Genomic DNA, 24,702 nt, shown 5'->3' on the forward strand with positions numbered 1-24,702 from the left:
AGGGGTGAACTACAGGGAGCGAAAGGCTATTTACAATTTGTACAGAAACCAGATGACAGTTATAATAGTCGAGGGGCATGAAAGGGAAGCAGCAGTTAGGAAGATAGTGAGACAGGGTTGTACCCCGATGCTACGAGGTGCATTCAAGTTCTAAGGCCTCCGATTTTTTTTCTAATTAACTACTCACCCGAAATCGATGAAACTGGCGTTACTTCTCGACGTAATCGCCCTGCAGACGTACAAATTTTTCACAACGCTGACGCCATGATTCCATTGCAGCGGCGAAGGCTTCTTTAGGAGTCTGTTTTGACCACTGAAAAATCGCTGAGGCAATAACAGCACGGCTGGTGAATGTGCGGCCACGGAGAGTGTCTTTCATTGTTGGAAAAAGCCAAAAGTCACTAGGAGCCAGGTCAGGTGAGTAGGGAGCGTGAGGAATCACTTCAAAGTTGTTATCACGAAGAAACTGTTGCGTAACGTTAGCTCGATGTGCGGGTGCGTTGTATTGGTGAAACAGCACACGCGCAGCCCTTCCCGGACGTTTTTGTTGCAGTGCAGGAAGGAATTTGTTCTTCAAAACATTTTCGTAGTGCCCTTTGGAACGCAATGGGTAAGGATTACGCCCTCGCTGTCCCAGAACATGGACACCATCATTTTTTCAGCACCGGTTACCCATAATTTTTTTGCTGGCGGTGAATCAGTGTGCTTCCATTGAGCTGACTGGCGCTTTGTTTCTGGATTGAAAAATGGCATCCACGTCTCATCCATTGTCACAACCGACGAAAAGTCCCATTCATGCTGTCGTTGCGCGTCAACATTGCTTGGCAACATGCCACACGGGCAGCCATGTGGTCGTCCGTCAGGATTCGTGGCACCCATCTGGATGACACTTTTGGCGTTTTCAGGTCGTCATGCAGGATTGTGTGCACAGAACCCACAGAAATGCCAACTCTGGAGGCGATCTGTTCAACAGTCATTCGGTGATCCCCCAAAACAATTCTCTCCACTTTCTCGATCATGTCGTCAGACCGGCTTGTGCGAGCCCGAGGTTGTTTCGGTTTGTTGTCACACGATGTACTGCCTTCATTAAACTGTCGCACCCACGAACGCACTTTCGACACATCCATAACTCCATCACCACATGTCTCCTTCAACTGTCGATGAATTTCAATTGGTTTCACACCACGCAAATTCAGAATACGAATGATTGCACGCTGTTGAAGTAAGGAAAACGTCGCCATTTTAAGTATTTAAAACAGTTCTCATTCTCGCCGCTGGCGGTAAAATTCCATCTGCTGTACGGTGCTGCCATCTCTGGGACGTATGACAATGAACGCGGCCTCATTTTAAAACAATGCGCATGTTTCTATCTCTTTCCAGTCCGGAGAAAAAAAAATCGGTGGCCTTAGAACTTGAATGCACCTCGTATTTAATCTGTATATTAAGCAAGCAGTAAAGGAAACTAAAGAAAATTTTGCACTAGGAATTAAAATCCACGGAGAAGAAGTAAAAACTTTGAGGTTCGCCGATCACATTGTAATTCTGTCAGAGACAGCAAAGGACCTGGAAGAGCAGTTGAGCGGAATGGACAGTGTCTTGAAAGGAGGATATAAGATGAACATCAACAAAAGCAAAACGAGAATAATGGAATGTAGTCGAATTAAATCGGGTGATGCTGCGGGAATTAGATTAGGAAATGAGACGCTTAAAGTAGTAAAAGAGTTTTGCTATTTGGGGAGCAAAATAACTGATGATGGTCGAAGTAGAGAGGATATAAAATGTAGACTGGCAATGGCAAGGAAAGCATTTCTGAAGAAGAGAAATTTGTTAACATCGAGTATAGATTTAAATCTCAAGAAGTCGTTTCTGAAAGCATTGGTATGGAGTGTAGCCATGTATGGAAGTGAAACATGGACGATAAATAGTTTGGACAAGAAGAGAATAGAAGCTTTCGAAATGTGGTGCTACAGAAGAATGCTGAAGATTAGATGGGTAGATCACATAACTAATGAGGAAGTATTGAATAGGATTGGGGAGAAGAGAAGTTTGTGGCACAACTTGACTAGAAGAAGGGATCGGTTGGTAGGGCATATTCTGAGGCATCAAGGGATCACCAATTTAGTACTGGAGGGCAGCGTGGAGGGTAAAAATTGCAGATGGAGACCAAGAGATGAATACACCAAGCAGATTCAGAAGGATGTAGGTTGCAGTAGGTACTGGGAGATGAGGAACCTTGCACAGGATAGAGTAGCATGGAGAGCTGCATCACACCAGTCTCTGGACTGAAGACCACAACAACAACGTAGAGATACGGAACGACAATCTGTCACATGTGACGCCGATATCGGCGGATTCTACCGACGACCGATATCAACCGAAGAGGGAGGATCTATCGAAATCAATACGTGAATGCACGCATGGTCTCAGTGCAGCCGATATCATCGTCCAAACGTACAGACGTCCAACGGCACTCGATCACTGTGCCACCGACATCAGTCTGTTCTGCCGACGACCGACATCGGCCGAAGATAGCCGATCAGTGCGTCGAAACGAGGGCAGTCACAGTGCCTCAACGTACAGATATAGGACAACAGTCGGTCACAATGGCATCGACGTCGGTGGATTCTGCTGACGATCGACATCGGCAGAAGACGGCCAATCTTTATCAAGTTAGTACGCCAATATGTGCGCGGGTACAATGCAGCCTGTATCATTGCCCGAACGTGGAGACATCGGACTACAATAGGCCACAGTGGCAGTGATATAAATGGATTCCACCGACGACCGACATCGCCCAAACGGTACGCCGATATGTGGTCGGTCACGCTGCAGTCAATATCATCCCCAAACATAAAGACTTCGGATGGCATTCGGTCGCGGTTGAACCGACGTCGTTGGATTCTGTCGACGACCGACATTGCATGGGGGCTTAATTAAATTAATATGAATGCAAATATTTTTTTTACTGTCTGTCCGGTTACGCAGCCTCGTAAACGGTTGGCCCTGACTAGTTTTTGTACGCAATCTGACTGCTTAGAACAACAACAAAGAATGAAAGAAAATTTTCGTTAACACAATTAATTAATTAAGTCCCCAGCAACTATAAAACCTACGAACCCAACAAAACACAAGTATAACTGTTCTGTGTGTGGAAGTGTGATTCAACGTACACATCTGGCACGGTTCTTCTTCAATAAGATAAGAAATTTTAAGTACAATTTATACTGAAGTAATTAAAAAAATAGAAATACTGTAATTGCGCAAGAAAACCAGAATTACACTCTAATACAAGAACATAAGCCAGATGCTTTGTTGACTGAACCTGTAATGACGCATTATACAAGACACTGAAATAATGAAAAAAAAGCGAGTTTGTTACCTTCATATATATTGATGAAAAGCACTCTAATCATTACAATATCTCCATGGGAACAACATCTGCTGTGTATCCCATCAAACAACTGCATAAAACATGGAACAAGCACTCATTATTACAACATCTCCACAAGCACTCCCTACTACGACCTCTCGACAAGAACTCTTCACTACGACATCTCAGCAAGCACTGCACTCCGCTACTTCTCAATAATCACTGCCAGTGGAGGCGGATGAATAATACTCTCTGGCGCGATCTCTGGCGCTGTGGCTCAGTGTAGCCACCTTTCAACATCTTCCGAAGATGGCCGAGCTTTTCAAATCAGTGCGTCGGTAGGTGCGCGGACACATCGCAGCCGATATCATCCTCCGAACGCACAGGCTTTGGACGACAATCGGACACAGTGGCACAGACATCTCTAGATTCCACCGACGACCGACGTGCTCCAAAGACAGCCGTTGTTTCAAAATCAGCACGTCAGTCACATTGCAGCAGTTCGCATCGCCCGAACGTATAGACTTCGGACGACAATCGACGAAAATCATATCAGTTTGCTTTCTTCTGTCGAATCGACGAATTTTGTCACACACGAAATATGGGCTGTGAGAAACTGATAGGTTTAGTGCAAGAAAGGAGAATTTTGTGCCATTCTGAGAATGGAAACAATCATAATCGGGATATATGTCGGAATCTGTGGACTGGAATCGCAGGTTTCTTGGAAACCACAAGCAGGCAAAAATCATTAATAGGAATTTAGGCGTAAAGTATAATCCCAAAAAATAATTCCTTCAAGTGAGAAGGGTGACGTATCGCATGTTACAAATTACTGCAGTGGCTTTTTTCGTGTTGTGGTAGGTAAGCATTAGATGTCTACATGTTATTATTACTGCTTACATGCTATTTTATGCCAGTAGGTTGAAGATTCTATTATATGAGATGGTTTGCGGTGTAGGCATGCGTGTTTAAACTTTTCGGTGCTTTACGTGTCCACAGATCTTATTCTAATACTTACGCTTGCAATAATTTATCCACTTCGCTGGCTGTTTAACTTTGCGACTGTGGCTTACATTATTTTAGTAAATACAGCAACCATACACTTTGTATTGTGTTAGTATTTAAGATAATACGCGTTTCGGATTCTCACCCATCTTCAGTTAGCATACTACAGATCTGAGTCTTCAGTCAGTACACAGTTACAACATCGACAGCAAACTGGATACTGCAGCGGCCTTTCTAGTCTGCCTGTTGTTATTCCGGTGGTCGCCCGTACGGCACAAACACTTTGTGGCGGATACTGGGCCGCTTTTGTGCAAAACAGAAATAAAGAAATGCTTGTACAACATCCACAACGGCAAAAATTGGAATAACCACAAGCAGAGTATAAAACCAGCTGCAGCTTCCAATTTCTGTCGATGTTGTAACTACGTAGTTAATGAAGACCCAAATGTGTATTACGGTGATTGAAGGTGGGTGAAAACCCGAAATGCGTTTTAGCTGAAGACCAGGTTCTCATTCAAATGAACAGAAAATAGGCAAAGTTTGGAAATTTTTTGAAGACAATGGAAAGACATACAAAGGTTCTGTTTGGGATTATGATTCATCATGCTTTACTTTAGATTTTCAGTACAAAAGAGACCAAATGGTGTCTGTAATTACGTTTTAATCAAGGGCCTACGAGTTTGAAGTACGCAGACTGTGTGCAACGTGGTCCTTCATGAGTTACCTGAAATAAAAAAATGGATAACATCAGTCGATAATACATTAAATTTTAGCAGCTTATAACTAACCGCATTGAAATAAACTTAAACTGAACGGTATGATTTTTGTTTATTTTTCACTCTTTACGACTTTACAAAAATAGTTAATACTAAAGAATTTCAGTTATTATAGGTATAAGATCACAGAAAAAGTGTTTACTTTTCGGGAGGTTAAACGTAGAAGCTAAGACGGTGAAACGTTTTTATTTTATGCTGTACGCGGTTTTGAAAAATTGTTTCTCTTGAAAGCCTGTGTGAAATTTAGGGAAAACTTTCATATTTATTGTTAGTTCATTTTACGTAAAAACTGTATGTTATTATATATTTTTGATGTCGCTGAACACAAATCTGAAGTTAGATTTTCATAACTCAAAATAGCAATACCAACATGGCAGAATGAAAATAATGTTTTAACCAATTTTGACCAAAACTTAACCAAGAAAACTGTTTTATTTACTTAAATTTAGTCTGCAATTCCAGGGCCGTATATCAAACCTTCCTCTAACTCGAACTGTTCCTGGAGAACAATTCCTTCGTTCAACGTTACCTCCCATTAGCAATGTGGAATGCACTCGACTATGATATGATTTTCAAAATGATGGAGCACAACAAGTCTTCCTTTCCTTTCAGACTTTATTAAAGCAAATCTAGGTTTCGGCTAGTAACTAGCTATTATCAAAAATGCTAAAAAAATACGAGAAGTACATAGTCAGGTGATAATATGAAAAGTTATAAAGAAATAACACAAAACAAAATACAAGTAAAATTATTCACGTTGCTGTCTGACTTACTGCTTCATTTAAAAGTAAATACTAGAAGATATAAGAAATGCGAGATTCACTCCTTGTGAGCCAGTTGTTTTATTATTCTTTAAAAACATAGCTAACGTCATATTGTAATTTTTTAAAAAATATTTACAAAACACTATGCTGCGACTATTAGAATTGATTTGATTTAAATATTTTATCTTTCGCACTATTTTTCTCTTTATTTAATCATCGCAACGAGGTACGTAGTTCCCCTTACTTACTGAATAGTTCGTGGATGGTGCCAAACATCAGCAAGATAGATAGTTGGTGTGATTTGCTATTCAGTAAAGGATTTAGAGAGTACTGATCGCTGTGCCACTTCAAACAGATTTTTAATTGTAAGTACAATAAAACCATTATACTAAATTGCTGTTATTAACACTGTATATGCATCTAAACCAATGTAAGGCGGAAAAGCTCTGTAGGTTCAATATTACAACCATCGTACCCCTACAGTATTACCAACGGGAAGTACCTTATACGTTATGATGAATGAGTTTGCGAGTATCAAAAGAAAGGTGACATAAATTGTCGTATCTTTTGATTGTACACTAAAGCACCAAAGAAACTGGTATAGACATCCGAATTCAAATACAGAGATATGTAAACAGGCAGAATATCGCGCTGCGGTCGGCAACGCCAATATAAGATAGCGAGTGTCTGGCGCAATTGTTACGATCGGTTGCTGCTGCTACAATGGCAGGTTATCAAGATTTAAGTGAGTCTGAACGTGGTATAATAGTGGGCGCACGAACGATGCGACATAGCATCTCCGAGTTAGCAATGAAGCGGGGACTTTCCCATACCCCAATTCACGAGTGTACCGTGAATATCAGCAATCCGCTAAAAGATCAAATCTCCGACATAGCTGAGGCCGGAAAAAGATCCTGCAAGAACGGGACCAACGACTACTGAAGAGAATCTTTCAACGTGTCGGAAGTGCAACTCTTCCGCAAATTGCTACAGATTTCGATGCTGGGCCATCAATAAGTGTCAGCGTGCGAACCATTCAACGAAACATCATCCACGACACAAAGCTTTACACCTCACCTGGGACCGTCAACACCGACATTGGACTGTTTTATGACTGGAAACATGTGGCATTGTCGGACGAGTCTGCTTTCAGATTTTATGGAATAGATGGACGTGTACGGGTATGGAGACCTCACGAATCCATGGACCCTGCATGTCAGCAAGGGACTGTTCAAGCTGGTGAAGGCTCTGTAATGGTGTGGGGCGTGTGCAGTTGGAGTGATACGGGACTCCTGATACGTCCAGATACGACTCTGACAGGTAAGACGTACTTAAGCGTCCTGTCTGATCCCCAGTATCCATTCATGTCCGTTGTGCCTTCCGAAGGACCTCGGCGATTGCAACAGGACATTGCGACATCCCAGACGTCCAGAATTGCTACAGAGTGGCTCCAGGAATACGCTTCTGAGTTTAAACACTTCCGCTGGCCGCCAAACTCCGCAGACATGAACATTATTGAACATTATTGAGCATATTGAGACTGATGGACGGACAATGAATTGATCCTATAAGGGTTCCGTTTTTACAAATTGACAAACGGAACCCTAAAAAGTGTAACTAGGGTAATGAACTTAATCGAAATTAGGAATTAGATTGGGAAAATGAGACACTAAAGTTGATGAGTTTTGTCACTTGGGAGCAAAATAACTCACGATGGTAGACGTAGAGAGGGTATAAAATGCTGCTTGGCAATAGAAACTTTTTGTCTGGACTGAGACCTTATATGGAAGCGAGACGTATAGTGTGCAAGGTTAAGAGGAGGGTAGACGCGTTTTGAAATGTACTGCTGTTGCTGCTGGATATTGAAGATTAGAAGGCTGAATCGGATATCTGGTGAAGAGGTAACGAATCGATTGAGACAGGAAGGGAGGGGAAGAGAGAAGAAGGGTATGGCACAATTTAATTAAAAGATATGATCAGTTAACTGTACACATCGTGAGGCATCAAGTACCGTCCTCGCTTTATTCTAGGAATTGCATCATCGCACCATCTGTTAGTAGCCAGAGCAGCATGACTGTCCCAAGCTAATTGCGAGCACTTCTCCGCTATCTGTTGGTAACCTAAATAATAACTTTTGTGTTATTTAAATATTTTTGCTGTGAAAAATGGAATGGAATTGGCCGGAAGACGCTACGTACGGTTGTCCACCCACCTGTTGCAGCTCTTTCTATTCGGCGCGGCTGCGGTGACTTGCATCTCGATGACAATGAAATGATGACGAGGACAAAACGACATCCAGCACCGAGCGGATAAACTCTCCGACCCGGACGGGAACCAAACCCGCGATCCCGTAATTTAGAGGCGGCGATGGTAACCACTACTCTTTTCTTTCTTTAGATCTATTCCTCAGACTTTTTTTATCAGTGTTTATCAGTGTTTCACTTCAGGGGATGTCGCACGTCTTCTACCAGACTCTATCGATGAGAGACTTCTGACCGCCGGCCGCGGTGGTCTAGTGGTGCTAGGCGCGCAGTCCGGAACCGCGGGGCTGCTACGGTCGCTGGTTCGAATCCTGCCTCGGGCATGGATGTGTGTGATGTCCTTAGGTTAATTAGGTTTAAGTAGTTCTAAGTTCTAGGGGACTGATGACCACAGAAGTTAAGTCCCATAGTGCTCAGAGCCATTTTTGAGCCCCAAACTTCTGACCTAATATGCTTATCTACCACATTGGCGTAATATTATTTCAGATATATTATGTAAGAACTTATTAAACACAAACTCCTTAATGCAAATGTTCAGAATTTTCCAAATCTATTGACAATTGCGGCAAAAATTGAGATAATTATCTATAAATTTGAGGTTTTTCTAAACATGAAGTTTAAAATATAACAGCTCATTCACTTTTTCATAAATTAAATAAAGTTTAGAGCTTAGTACACCTGTAAGTATCGTATGTATGCTGTGCAAAATTCATTGTAGAATCTCTCTTACTTATGAAGAAAGGTGTACCTGTATTAACAAATGCAGCCAATAGTAGGTGAAAAATAATGAAATTTCACATGTAAAAAAAATTGTTTTGTTATATTTTTGAACTTCCATTGCTATCGGAGTGAATCCTGAGTCCTTCCTAGTCATGCTGATAAAGTTTTATGAATTTATTTGCAAAAGTATAGATAGTGAAAATTAAAATATCCTGTGGTGCCTCTCCTGCTCCAAGTCGTCCCGTTTGGTGGCAGAGTTCAAGGGAACTTTGTAAGATCTGTAACCAAATAAGGTGGAAGGCACTGACAACTATTAAAAAGCAGATAAAAATTCACTTGACGCCTTCCTAAGAGACAATATCCACTCATTCCAAATTAATAATATACGTGCAGACCAGATGTAGCTTAAATTCAGAGAAATAGTATCGGCAGCAATTGAGAGATTTATACCAAATAAATTGACAAACGACGGAGCTGACCCTCCTTCGTACACAAAACGGGTTAGAAGACTGTTGCAGAAACAGCGAAACAAACATGCCAAATTTAAACAGATTGGCGATCTTTTACAGAAACTCGGTATTTAGCGCGGACTTCAATGCGAGATGCTTGTAACAGATCCCACAACGAAACTTTCTCTCGAAACCTGGCAGAAAATCCAAAGAGATTCTGGTCGTATGTGAAGTATGTTAGCGGCAAGAAACAATCAATGCCTTCTCTGCGCGATAGCAATGGAGATACTATCGAAGACAGTGGTGCCAAAACAGAGTTACTAAACACAGCCTTCCGAAATGCCTTCAAAAAAGAAGACGAAGTAAATATTCCAGAATTCTAATCGAGAACAGCTGCCAAAATGAGTAAAATAGAAGTAATATCCTCGGAGTAGTGGAGCAACTGAAATCACTTAATATCAATTAGGTTCCTTTCGGAGTATGCTGATGTATTAGCGCCATACTTAACAATCATGTACAACCGTTTGCTCAACGAAACATCCGTACCCAAAGACTGGAAAGTTGCACAGGTCACACCAATACTCAAGAAAGGTAGTAGGAGTAATCCTCTGAATTACAGGCCCATTTCGTTAACGTCGACATGGAGCAGGGTTTTAGAACATATATTGTGTTCGAACATCATGAATTACCTCGAAGAAAACGGTCTATTGAGACACAGTCAACATGGGTTTAGAAAACATCGTTCCTGTGAAACACAACTACCTCTTTATTCACATGAAATGCTAAGTGCTATTGACAAGGGATTTCAGATCGATTCCGTATTTCTGGATTTCCAGAAGGCTTTTGAGACTGTATCACACAACAGCGTGCTTATGGAATATCGTCTCAGTTATGTGACTGGATTTGCGATTTTCTGTCAGAGAGGTCAGAGTTCGTAATAACTGACGGAAAGTCATCGAGTAAAACAGAAGTGATTTCTGGCGTTCCCCAAGGTAGTGTTATAGGCCCTTTGCTGTTCCTTATCTATATTAACGAGTTTGGAGACAATATGAGCAGCCGTCTTCGGTTGTTTGCAGATGATGTTGTCGTTCATCGACTAATAAAGTAATCAGAAGACCAAAACAAACTGCAAAATGATTGAGAAAAAATATCTGAACTCCAGAATGAGATTTTCACTCTGTAGCGGAGTGTGCGCTGATATGAAACTTCCTGGCAGATTAAAACTGTGTGCCCGACCGAGACTCGAACTCGGACACACAGTTTTAATCTGCCAGGAAGTTTCGTATCAGCGCACACTCCGCTGCAGAGTGAAAATCTCATTCTGGAAACATCCCCCAGGCTGTGGCTAAGCCATGTCTCCGCAGTATCCTTTCTTTCAGGAGTGCTAGTTCTGCAAGGTTCGCAGGAGAGCTTCTGTAAAGTTTGGAAGGTAGAAGACGAGATACTGGCAGAAGTAAAGCTGTGAGGGCCGGGCGTGAGTCGTGCTTCGGTAGCTCAGATGGTAGAGCACTTGCCCGCGAAAGGCAAAGGTCCCGAGTTCGAGTCTCGGTCGGGCACACAGTTTTAATCTGCCAGGAAGTTTCATATCAGCGCACACTCCGCTGCAGAGTGAAAATCTCATTCTGGAAACATCCCCCAGGCTGTGGCTAAGCCATGTCTCCGCAGTATCCTTTCTTTCAGGAGTGCTAGTTCTGCAAGGTTCGCAGGAGAGCTTCTGTTAAGTTTGGAAGGTAGGAGACGAGATACTGGCATAAGTAAAGCTGTGAGGACCGGGCGTGAGTCGTGCTTCGGTAGCTCAGATGGTAGAGCACTTGCCCGCGAAAGGCAAAGGTCCCGAGTTCGAGTCTCGGTCGGGCACACAGTTTTAATCTGCCAGGAAGTTTCAACATCTGAACTGTGCGAAAAGTGGCAGTTGACCCTAAATAACGAAAAGTGTGACGTCATCCACCTTAGTGTTAAACGGAACTCGTTAAACTTCGATTATACGATAAATCAGTCTAATCTAAAAGACGTAAATTCAACTAAATACCTAGGTATTACAAATACGAACGACTTAAATTAGAAGTAACACATAGAAAACGTTGTGAGGAACGCTAACCAAAGACTGCGTTTTGTTGGCAAGACACTAAGGAAATGTAACAGACCTACTAAGGAGACTGCCTACACTACGCTTGTCCGTCCTCTTTCAGAATACTGCTGCGCGGTGTGGGATCCATACCAGATAGGACTCACGGAGTACATCGAAAAAGTTTAAAGAGAGGCAGCACGTTTTGTATTGTCGCGAATATGGGAGAGAGTGTCACTGAAATGATACAGGATTTGGGCTGGAAATCATTAAAAGAAAGGAGTTTTTCGTTTGCGACGGAATCTTCTCACGAAATTCCAATCACCAACTTCCAACTCTGAATGCGAAAATATTTTATTGACACCGACCTACATAGGGAGAAACGATCACTACGATAAAATAAGGGAAATCAGAGCTCGTACGGAAAGATATAGGCGTTCATTCTTTCCGCTCGCTATACGAGATTGGAATAATAGAGAATTGTGAAGGTGGTTCGATGAACCTTCTGCCAGGCATTCGAATTTGATTTGCGGAGTATAGATGTAGATGTGTTCTGTATTTCTAATATGATTGGTGGAAGTGGCAATAAAACGACTACTCGTGTTGTTATTTAGGATCTACGAAACTGGAGGTTTGCAATCAGAGTTTCAGTAAAATATCATCCAAACAGTTCTGAAATAGCAAGGCCAGATAAGTGCGAGATCTATCGCACAACCAGCGTAACAGGTCATGCGTAAAAGCTGACGTCAAGAATGTTGTACTACAGAGGTGAAATTAAAATTAAGGATTGTTTTGGACGATGATCCGCTAGGCTTTAGGAAAGGTAAAGGCACCACAGAGGCAATCTGACAATGCATTTGATAATTAAAGCAAGGCTGCAAGGGGGGTAATTTACGACACATACAAGAACGAAAACAGAAAAATAAGTGCGGAAGACCAGGAACGAAATGCCTGGATTTAGTCTCTCGTCTCTACTGCTAAATCTGTATGTAGGAGAAGCAGTGTTGGAAATAAATCACAGGCTCAGGAATGAGAATACAACTGAGGCTGAACGGGTATCAATGATAAGATTTGCTGAGGAAAGTGAAGAGGAGTAGCATAATATGATGAATGGAATGAACACCCTAATGAGCACATACTATGGATTGAGAATAAACCAGAGAAAGACGAAAGTAATGAGAGAAGTGAGATTGCTGATTAACATCAGAATTATACACGACGTAGCGGACAAAGCTAAGGTGCAATACTGCTACGATTAAGATTATGATGATGATTATTAGTGTTTTAGGGCGCACTCAATACTGCTACGCTTCCTCGTGACAGAGAAAGCAAAGAGGACATAAAAAGCAGCCTAACGTTGGCAAAGAGGGCATTCACGGCCAAGAGAAGTCTGCTAGTATCAAACGTTGGTCCCAATTTGAGTAGGAATTTTCTGATGAAGTAACATTTTATGAAAGTGAATCACCGACTGTGAAAAAACCAGAAACGACGGGACTCAGTCGCTTTGAGTGGTGGTGCTATAGAAGAATGCTGAAAATTAGGTGGACTGATAATAAATGGTGTTCTGTGCAGAACTGGCGAAGAATGTAACACATAGAAAACACTGGTAGGATAAGGAACTGGAGGACAGAACACGTGTAAAAACATTAGGAAATAACGTCCATGTTACTAGAGGAATCTGTAGAGGATAAAAATTGTAGAGGAAGATAGATACCGGCATACATCGAAGAAATAATTGAAAACGTTGGGGGAAGTCTTGCTGTTAATTGAAGAGTCTACATCTACATCTACATTTATACTCCGCAAGCCACCCAACGGTGTGTGGCGGAGGGCACTTTACGTGCCACTGTCATTACCTCCCTTTCCTGTTCCAGTCGCGTATGGTTCGCGGGAAGAACGACTGTCTGAAAGCCTCCGTGCGCGCTCTAATCTCTCTAATTTTACATTCGTGATCTCCTCGGGAGGTATAAGTAGGGGGAAGCAATATATTCGATACCTCATCCAGAAACACACCCTCTCGAAACCTGACGAACAAGCTACACCGCGATGCAGTGCGCCTCTCTTGCAGAGTCTGCCACTTGAGTTTGTTAAACATCTCCGTAACGCTATCACGCTTACCAAATAACCCTGTGACGAAACGCGCCGCTCTTCTTTGGATCTTCTCTATCTCCTCCGTCAACCCGATCTGGTACGGATCCCAAACTGATGAGCAATACTCAAGTATAGGTCGATCGAGTGTTTTGTAAGCCACCTCCTATGTTGATGGACTACATTTTCTAAGGACTCTGCCAATGAATCTCAACCTGGTACCCGCCTTACCAACAATTAATTTTATATGATAATTCCACATCAAATCGTTCCACACGCATACTCCCAGATATTTTACAGAAGTAACTGCTACCAGTGTTTGTTCCGCTATCATATAATCATACAATAAAGGATCCTTCTTTCTATGTATTCGCAATACATTACCTTTGTCTACGTTAAGGGTCAGTTTCCACTCCCTGCACCAAGTGCCTATCCGCTGCAGATCTTCCTGCATTTCGCTACAATTTTCTAATGCTGCAACTTCTCTGTATACTACAGCATCATCCGCGAAAAGCCGCATGGAACTTCCGACACTATCTACTAGGTCATTTATATATATATTGTGAAAAGCAATGGTCCCATAACACTCCCCTGTGGCACGCCAGAGGTTACTTTAACGTCTGTAGACGTCTCTCCATTGATAACAACATGCTGTGTTCTGTTTGCTAAAAACTCTTCAATCCAGCCACACAGCTGGTCTGATATTCCGTAGGCTCTTATTTTGTTTATCAGGCGACAGTGCGGAACTGTATCGAATGCCTTCCGGAAGTCAAGAAAAATAGCATCTACCTGGGAGCCTGTATCTAATATTTTCTGGGTCTCATGAACAAATAAAGCGAGTTGGGTCTCACACGATCGCTGTTTCGGGAATCCATGTTGATTCCTACATAGTGGATTCTGGGTTTCCAAAAACGACATATACTCGAGCAAAAAACATGTTCTAAAATTCTACAACAGATCGATGTCAGAAGATACAGGGCTATAGTTCTGCGCATCTGCTCGACGACCCTTCTTGAAGACTGGGACTACCTGAGCTCTTTTCCAATCATTTGGAACCTTCCGTTCCTCTAGACACTTGCGGTACACGGCTGTTAGAAGGGGGGCAAGTTCTTTCGCGTACTCTGTGTAGAATCGAATTGGTATCCCGTCAGGTCCAGTGGACTTTCCTCTGTTGAGCGATTCCAGTTGCTTTTCTATTCCTTGGACACTTATTTCGATGTCAGCCATTTTTTCGTTTGTGCGAGAATTTAGAGAAGGAACTGCAGTGCGGTCCTCCTCTGTGAAACAGCTTTGGAAAAAAGTGTTTAGTTTTTCAGCTTTACGCATGTCATCTTCTGTTTCAATGCCTTCATCATCCCGGAGTGTCTGGATATGCTGTTTCGAGCCACTTACTGACAGGGGAGAGGAATTCGTGGCGAGCCACATCTAACCACCCATAAAACTGTTGGCGTAAATAAGTAAACAACAAGTAAGAAGTTTGTATTTCAACATTTTATGGTAATTGGCGTACGCACAGCATCATGTGTGCGTTGTGCACAAAGCCACAGTCAGTTTGTGTATAGTCGTCGTCAAGTAAAGTTCCACGCGAGTCACTACGGTGTCAATTCTTTCAGTTTGGGCTAAATATCGTGTAATATCCATGTAGTGACTCTGCGTCCGAAATTCACCACGTGAAGTCTCATGTGAGTCGGATTTGGCTACGCTTTCACAGCGGAAGTTTCGTGCAGCCAGTTGCCGTGGTAACAGAGCTTTATCACTTATGATAAGTTTTAACTGGACAATTATTGAGTATGGACGACGCATTATTCCCATTTATTGGTGCAATTTATGTTTCGTGTTCCGTTTTGCTGAAGAGAAGGGGACATCGGCTGGTAAACTACTGTTGCATAGAATAACAATTTATTCTCTTTATTTTGAAACTCATTCCAAACTTCTGCATTTGATTATGTTCATTTATTACGATCAATTTTGTCATGCCGTGACAAAGTGCTCTGCACCAGCCCGCGAAGCAAATATCTGCATAATCGTGGAATGCTGTCACCTATAGCTTTACCTCAACTGACAACATCAACCAGAATTCCAAGTAACACTGAGTAAAATACAAACATATGCGTATACGTGTGTGCAGATCGTAGTCTATTAGAGATCACTGATTTGTATGATAATAAATGTGAATTCGCAGCATAAAAGCTGATAATCATCGATATTGACAGTGAAAATGAAGTACGTAGCATAAAATAAAAATTATTTCGGTAGTGTTACGTTAACCGCTTTAACGTTCAATCAAAGCACCCACAAATGATCGTCTGGACTACTAACAACGCAAGAGACTTAAGAGGCGTCCATTCACCTGAGAGGGCATTAAACGTATTGTATTTACATGTTCCGGAGATCATATTCATGCTGAACGTTATGATGTGAAACATGTCAATGAACAAACATTCAACAGATATTTTTCTAAAAGAAAAAGGATGAAAAATATTTATGTGTTGTAGTGGGACGCGAAATTGAAGCGTCACCCATCCACCAGTGTCAGCCCAGTTTGCAGGTGAATATAAGTTTAATTTAGTTTTGTTTATGCATTTTTGTAATACTTTTGTAATGGTTGTGAATTGTCTAAAGTTTTTGTATTTTTTTTTTATGTTTCATGTACGGAGAGGGCGGCGCAACGAACGGAGACAGCATCTTCGCTGCCGGGACCAGAGAGAAAACTGCTGGCCACTATACGTCGCGGGTCGACAGCCAAAGAGCAACAGAAGATCCTGGAACCGAGTTGTTGCGTCGTGCTTCTAAAAAATAAAAATAAATGAAAAATTTGTAATGTTTGGTACAACAATGATATCATAGGAAGTTTAATCTTATTGAAGAAATGTTAGTTCTGTATTGTCAAGGCACAGGTTCACGTCTGTATGTAGGAAGATAATAAACTGGTGGATGCTATTAAAGTTGAAATACGTGTTCCGAGGATTTATTTATGAAGAATTATGTGAATGAATTTATAATATATTTGACTCGATTATTGAATTTTGACAGCGTTCATCGCGACTGTGAATCTCAAAAAGTTTATTCAATGTGGTTCTAATATCGATAAATCAAGACAACGTGTATCAATATAATTTCTGAGTAGAAACAAACGACATCTAAAATTGAAAAAAAAAGTTTACGCCAACCAATTGGCCCGAGTGACGTAATTCTGGGCATATGACTCAAATGATGTTTTACAGTTTCGTTCAAGAACCATTCTGAGATAATTTAAAAAGAATATAAATAATTTTGAAGTGGGTTGTAACTGACGTCGGTGACGAAGTCTGCACATGGTCATATATCAAAAGAAAATCATTTATAAATAAAAACTTACGTCGTTACACTACAGTGTCTAAATGCAATTTACACATTTTATTTTGTATAAAGGAGCAATTATTTATTTTGAGGAATTCCTCTGTAGTACTGAAGGAGCAACTGAGGAGAAACATCTTTAATCTACATTTGAAAACACTTCATCTCTCTGTCAGACAGTTTATTCCAGTGGATAGAGTATGAAGGTCTTTTATAGCTCCACATCTCATCTCTCCTTATATTCATTATAAGGTAATGCACAACATTTCTCATTCTTGTGAATGTCTGTTATGGCTTGTTGACAGCAAATAATACAAGTATTGTGAGGCAGTGGTTAATATTTCGCGCTGCTTAAAGAGATGTCTGCAACACGTACATGTGTGAACCCCAAAAATAATTCCGATTACTTTATCTTGTGTCATGACTAATTTTTGTCTAAACAAGAAATTACCCAGGAATATTATGTCGTAAGACATCACTGAATGAAGAGAAAAACAACACATTGATTTGTTGCTTTGTATATCTCCGATCTCGTCAGTTATTTTTATATCAAAAGAACTTAAATGCCTTAGCAGGTTTATTTCATGATTTTTCCAGTTCTATTTTATCATCTACATGCTCACCCAATAACATAGAACTTTCGATCCCGTTTCTAAATTGTTGTTCGTGTACCAGGTTAATGTGCGGGGGGGGGGGGGGGGGGGGGGGAGGGATATTTTTCGTAATGCAAAATTTTATAAGGTTCCTCTTTACTCTCCTTACAGCTAGACCATTTATACAAAACAGTAATTTTCGCAGAAACAATTTACAGTTTTCTTTGTCTATACTTGTTTGTTTGTCTTCACATCAATGTTCGAACCATTTTCAAACAGGAGTAAGTCTACCACCTGATTCAGATAAAATGATTTATCAAAGCAAGAAAATCAGTGGGCCAATAATCGAATCCTGTGGGACTCGTATTTCAATGTATCCCCATGCAGATGATGTGGCGCCCATCTTTATATTTCTTGAACAGCTTAGGGTAACTTTTCTCGTTCTGTTCCTGGCATCAGAACTAAACTAGATGTGTAGTGAATTACATATCACAAAGAAACTCAACTTCTTTAACCATTGCAATACCTTCGCAAGGGGAAGTATTTTATGGCCATCTTTTGAAGTTATTATAAAATAGTCAGGTACTTTATATTTAAAAAATAAAAAAATGGTTTTTAATGAAGTCTCTACCAGATTACATATATGATTCAAATGTTTCAGTTAAACTTAACTCAAAAATTTAGGTCTGCACGAGATATCACTTTCCCTAATGAATGTCGTATTAAATATGTCCACGTTCAGGACGTTACTTACACATCAATATATCTTTATAAGTATGTTGACAGTTAAAGCCAAGCCATGAAGGAAATATGGATTTTTAAACTTTTGTTGTGGTCATAAAGTTGGTAGAACAGGTTATTGAAAGTATGTCGATATTGCTGAGAGTGTGCTAAAAGGTATTTTCGAATTCTGGTCCTTGTTCACATGTGAGTACCTCTTTAAAAGGTATGTTTTTGACGTAACAACAATTAAAGAATTTTTTGGCATCAAGTTCCCCCCCTCCCGCCTTGGTTTTGCTAGGTTTGACAGAATATTACAACTGCTTTCGATAATTCTGTCATTACAAAATATTAGGTGACCGACAATTAGTTGTGATTATTGAAATGTGGCCGTAATAGGTGTTTTTCCCATAAGAGATGAGTATGGTCTAAGAGCTGTGGGGTTCCACCTAGTGAAATCAGTGGGCGTTGTCATTGACCAGTGGAGATTGAGATTTACACGTGTGGTCGCTGACAGCCGTGAGGGCAGTGTGGCGGTACCGCCCACATCCTGCGGTGGCGTGGCGACCTTTGGGACACAGCTCCCAATAGCAGGTGATTCCGGTTCTATTGCGCCCCCGCTGTCGCTTACCAGAACGGACCACCTGTCCTGTCCTGTCGGGGTCGCCACCACACCGCCGTGCGGCCGGCGCGACCTTCCCCCACTCGCCGTACGGCGCGCGCCGGAGGGAGCCCCCACCACCTCTGCCGCCGCCGCGCGCTCCGATTGGCCGATGGGCGTGTCCGGCGGCGCGCGGACGGTTTAAAACTGCGGCAGCAGGCGCGTCGCGTCCACACGTCCTGTGGACAGCGAGCGAGCGCGACCGACCCGCACTAGCAGACCGGCCCGACTTCGAACCCCGAGCAGAGATGTCCGCCAAGCAGATTCCCGCCCAGCCAGGCTGCGCTCGACTCCCGGCCATGGCGCTTGTCCTCGCTCTGGCCGTCACGCTGGTGCTGCTGCAGGCTGCCGACGCAAAACGTGAGTAAACGCCGCCGCATTTAAAGCAGCTAGCGACAACCAACACACATGCTGTACAAGCTATCTTCATTGATAACGATTTGCTTCTTTTTTCCCCCTTGTTAAATCAAATCTCCTTTACACAACCACTAATAGCTGTCTTGATGCAATTCCCTGTAGTGGATGCCTTGCTTGGGTATACAGCTGTGTTGTTAATTTAGTACAAGAAAAGAATTCATAACTAAAAATTCATTTGCAGACTGTTTCTGAAACATTTTTCTATTCTGAATGCTGTAAAAGAAAAGAAAATGCTTTTAAGTCTGTAATAAAAGGTAAGCATTTTTATATGTAAGAGATTTTTTATCAACATTCTTTTAAAATTACGAAATAAGCATATGGGTTTCGTGTTGTAATTCTTAATATAAGTACCAATGAATGACAATTCATAATAAATTATGAAATACTTGCAGTTAAAATACTTTAAGAAGCATGTCCTTCACTGTTTAATATGATAATACAATATAATAATATACTACCTTAGCGCCCACTGATTCATTTTTGTATATTGTATGGTGTTGACAGATTTTTTTTTTTACTTTAATCAAATTTTTATCTTGTGCACGCCCAGGCCATAGAAACATGGTTCTGTAGTTCCAAGCAAAAAAAAAAAAAATTCTAGTATCTAGATTCTAAAGTTTTTCTTAATCATGCTTTTTGCGTTCTTGCGGTGATATTTCCATAGAAAATTTCATTCCCTATCACATATTTCTTCATACCTAACCGAGAAGGGAAATAATTTTCGTAGAATGAGCTTTAAAAATTTTTTATAACCAAATACTTCAGCCTCTTAGCATTTGAATTTCCAAAAACAGTGAAATACACATTTTTTAAAACGCCAGCCAAGATATCAAATACCAGTTTTCTTAGACGCTGCTATACAAATGCCTTAGTACTTGTGTAAGATTTTTTGTCCCCCCCCCCCCAAAAAAAAGTGTTCACCCACTATTTTACCCACTCAGTGGTTGAATTTCCAAAAATTCTGAAACACATATTTTTTTTTATTTCGGACTGTGAAACGAAATACCATTCTTCATATTTCTAGGTTCAAAACTGCATTAATAGACATCTTAAAAAAGCATTTCATTCCCTATTTGAACAGTATCTTCTTAGACGATGCTTGCAGTATAAGATAAACACTCTATCCAAACTACAGGTTTTATCCTTAGTGGTGTGGGCTGAGAGATGATGAATCTGTGAATCAGTCTGGCCCTATTTCACCCCCTTTGGTGTTGAATTTCCAAAAAGAATGAACATGTATTTTTTATTTGCAACCAAAAAAACTAAATACCAGTTTTCCTAGATGTAATTATAAGAATACTTTAGTAGTTCTTTAATAATGATTTATTTTCAAAAAAGTCTTCAACCAGTATTTCAATCCAATAAGGGTTACTTTCCAAAAGTCATGAAACACGTATTTATTTCTGACCGAGGAACAAAATACCAGTTTTCGTAGTTCTAGCTCCAAATTTGCCGTAATAGCGACATACTTTCACAAAACTTTTCGTCTCCAGTCTCACCCCCTTAACAACGGATATCGAAAAACCCTTTCTTAGACGTCGCCTACGGTATAAGATCAACGCCATCTGCAAATTTAAAGTTGCTATCCTTAACGGTTTGGCTGGGCGTTGGTTAATCAGTGAATGAATGAGTCAGTTGGGACATTGCCTTTTTATATAGAGATTCCAGTAAGCATGTCAGCACACATTTTTAATTAAATACACTGTTCCTTTAAGATGTTAACCAAATCCAGCACTTTCACGATGTATGTGACTATGGTACATTTAAATCAGATGTCGGGTTGTGGTTATTCACACTCACACTTCCGTAGTACATTGTGCACATATTTTGTCGTAAGCTATACCACATATTCAGGCATCTTCTACACTGTGGAACAGATGTTTGTCTCTGTGACAGTTTTAATGTAATATTACGTACTTCTTAACATTTGGCTTTTATTAACTGCGATCAATTCAAAATTTAACAATGTATCATGACGTGGCGCTGGCCTTATTTTAGAAGACGGCGTAATACCACACGCATTTTTTTATGGTAAAAGAAAAATTTTGTTAAAATTTTGTATCTGTAACAATTCTTACCTTTTATTATTGACGTAATACCTACTTCTTTCGTTTTACATCACTAAGAATGGAAACAGACTTCCCGAAACTCGTCTGCAAATAAACGTTGGACAAAGATATCGTAGACGTTTCGTGGATCCTATTCCTGTATAAAATTGTTTGTACCTACTTTAATTCTAGACCTCACATTACGCTTAATATTTTCAAATGGCGACGTCGTCACTGGTATTTAACGGTCTCAAACTGTTACTAATGTAAAAATTTGTATTTCCGTCTCGGTCGCAAACTATGTTATCCACATTTGACCAGAACTTCAGTGCCTTATACACCATCTTTAGATGTAAAACACCTGGCTACGAACAGGACGTTGCTGTGAATTGCAGCACATTCCTTGTGCTGCTGTTTGCAATGCTGCAGTTCACAGCGATGTGCTGCTCATGGCCAAGCATTCTAAGTAATATGACGTACATTCGTGGAATGTTACGTGTCCATTTGTGTTTCATACTTTCATAACTATTCTCCGTCTTCTCATCGGACGGCTCCTGTTTCTTCCCTCTTCTTAGTCTGAAGTTAGTGCATAAGGCACTGATTCAATTCATTTGTAAATAAAAATAAAATGCTTCCCGCCCGAAACGGAAATTGCAGTTTGTATTGTGTGAAAATGTATTCCGGGCTACTGTGAGCCATCGAATGAACTTTTTGGAGAAAAAGGGTAGGTAACCAGGGTTTGAACTGGACTTTAATAGAAGCTACAACTCCTTTTTGAAGATGTCTTCCACAAATCGCGTCAAAATATTGAATTTCTCCAAAAATACCACGGCACAGTAGCCTCGAAACTTTGAATAAGTGCGATATTTCTACCCGCGAATGTTTACGTTGTACATTTCCTTGAGTGGTCTGGTAGACAGAAGAAACGAGGTGAACTTCAAAATTTCAAACAGGGAGCTGCCATGAAAGCACTGATGTTGCTCTTCTGTCGAGCAGTGACCACAATTATGTAAAAGGTGACTGAAAAACAACAATTTTGCCGTTTACTGTCAGATTTATTTTTCACCCGATCGTTTGAAATTTCGATGACAGGGTAGCTTTTCCAGTGGAAAATTTCGCACCTTCAATGAATTTAAGGTTTTTTGGCCCAAAACCGACATCTTGAGTAATTACAGTTCTCACTGTGAGCTTCAGATCAACGTGTTTGAAACTGTACGTTCATTTTCGGATGAAAAATTTCGTATCTGAGCATATATATATAAAAAAAAATACACCCCAGAGGACACTTAAACTGTTCGGATTTGTGCTTCGGCTCGAAACTTTTCTACTTGGTATTGACGCTACCTTCCATACTGCAGTCATCCTAACTGAAAATAAATCTAATGAGAAAATAATATTGTCGAATTAAATTCTCCAAATCGAACACTTTTGCTTTTTGGGAATATATTTCTGGTTCGTTTCGGCGATTCGATGGTAACATGAAACGAATTTTACTATCATTGGCGAGATGAAAAATGGTTACAAAAAAAAAAAAAAACTGTATGGTAGTTGACGTTCCTAAAAGTACCCACATAATTAATATTATAGTGACGGAAAGACTTATTTCCCAGTCCTGTTTCGGCAAAATGCCACACTTTTTTTCATTTTCAGTGCCAAATGACACTAATGATCTTAAAACGGTCAATAATCTCAGAAGTTAGTGTAAAATATATTTTTCATCATTTCCATTGACTCTAAAAAATGTTCACAGTAATAACACTTTTGCTCTAAGTCCATTCGTGCACTTTGGTGGCCAGAAGGACTTAAGTGGCTTACAACAGATTGCAGGCTCCCAAATCTTATTATTTAATTTCTTGTCGTAGGACACAGTGAATACGCTGTCTTTCACGTGTAGAAAAATCAAATACTCAAGTCTTTATCAGTCGATAAGCAAAACTTTTGTATGAAGTATTTCTGTCCATCACCCCGTATACCGAGGTAACAGGCGCTAGAGACCTTCTGTAATAATCTCCAGTCAAAGAGCTAACTTTTACGATTTTAAAGTTTAGTAATAAAATGGTAAAAAACGTTTATGGACATCAGAAACTGAAACAAAATCTTTCCCTTACTGTTACATTAACAACAATTTTTCAGTTGCACCCGTTATTCTAAGCAATTTTTGTTTGGTTCCTCCAGCGATAGTGAACTTGACTGTAACAATTCTTTCAAATCGACACAATATACCAAAAAAAATCCACGATGGATTAGAGTGTTCTAGCAGCTTTGGTTATGTTCTTTTCCAGCCAGTTTTTTGTCCGCCACTGCATTGCGTCTCTGTGGTTTACCTAACACACACTACGCCCCTAAAACGTCAGACTCTCCCCATTCGAGAAGGTACTTTGATGCTATAGGCGTGGGATACTCGGAGGAAAAGCAGTCGTCATTAGCGATGGAATACGGCTTTCACGGCGCACCGGTGTATGGGGATTTCCAAACTCCAAAGATATGTCTAAGAGAAACTGAAGACTTGAACGGTGTTGTCCATGACAATGAAAACATTTTGGGTCCTGGTAACACGGCACAACAGCTTCTGATGTGAACTTCAAAAGAGGAAAACAGAGAATCCTGCGAAGCGCTACGAACACCGTAACAGATGTATCAGAATTTCGTGCTATAGGGACGCACATTTCCCCCGTATTCAGCACTCTTACGTTTCTCCGTCACTCCTCATTCCTCAGGACGACTGTAGAACTTGGCGAATGAATTCACCTGCGTTGTCTATCCGCGACGTTATCCTACTCAACGTTTAAATACCAATGATGATATCGTGCTCTGATCTCATTTTTTTGAATAATGGATAAACAGTATGTTCTGTCATCTGACGTTCATTGAAGACGGAGATATGACGCTCGCAAACAACTTTATTTCCAGACATAAAGGGATTAAAGACATTAGCTACCAGTGGCAACTGATTTGTATCAATGGGGCAAGCTGAAAGTTTATGCCAGACCGGGATTCGAAACAAGGTCTACCGTTTACTAGGCAGGTGTGCTGTCTGGATGACGTAGTCATCAGGGCATCTGCCTAGTAAGCGAGAGACCTCGCTTCGAATCCCGGCGTGGCACAAGTTTTCAGCTTACTCCACTAATATACACTCCTGGAAATTGAAATAAGAACACCGTGAATTCATTGTCCCAGGAAGGGGAAACTTTATTGACACATTCCTGGGGTCAGATACATCACATGATCACACTGACAGAACCACAGGCACATAGACACAGGCAACAGAGCATGCACAATGTCGGCACTAGTACAGTGTATATCCACCTTTCGCAGCAATGCAGGCTGCTATTCTCCCATGGAGACGATCGTAGAGATGCTGGATGTAGTCCTGTGGAACGGCTTGCCATGCCATTTCCACCTGGCGCCTCAGTTGGACCAGCGTTCGTG

At 40.9% G+C, this 24,702-nt stretch overlaps 1 protein-coding gene across 1 annotated transcript in view; it reads left to right on the plus strand.

The window, feature by feature from the left end:
* The window catches only part of LOC126109521 (uncharacterized), a 497,003-nt gene that overhangs the window by 31,715 nt on the left and 440,586 nt on the right, over positions 1-24,702 (plus strand). The window contains exon 2 of the mRNA XM_049914541.1: positions 18,782-19,168. Within this exon, the coding sequence (XP_049770498.1) occupies positions 18,782-19,168 (387 nt within the window). The remainder of the gene's footprint in view (positions 1-18,781; positions 19,169-24,702) is intronic.

Source organism: Schistocerca cancellata, chromosome 12 (assembly GCF_023864275.1).
Source record: "Schistocerca cancellata isolate TAMUIC-IGC-003103 chromosome 12, iqSchCanc2.1, whole genome shotgun sequence".
NCBI classification, from domain to species: domain Eukaryota; kingdom Metazoa; phylum Arthropoda; class Insecta; order Orthoptera; family Acrididae; genus Schistocerca; species Schistocerca cancellata.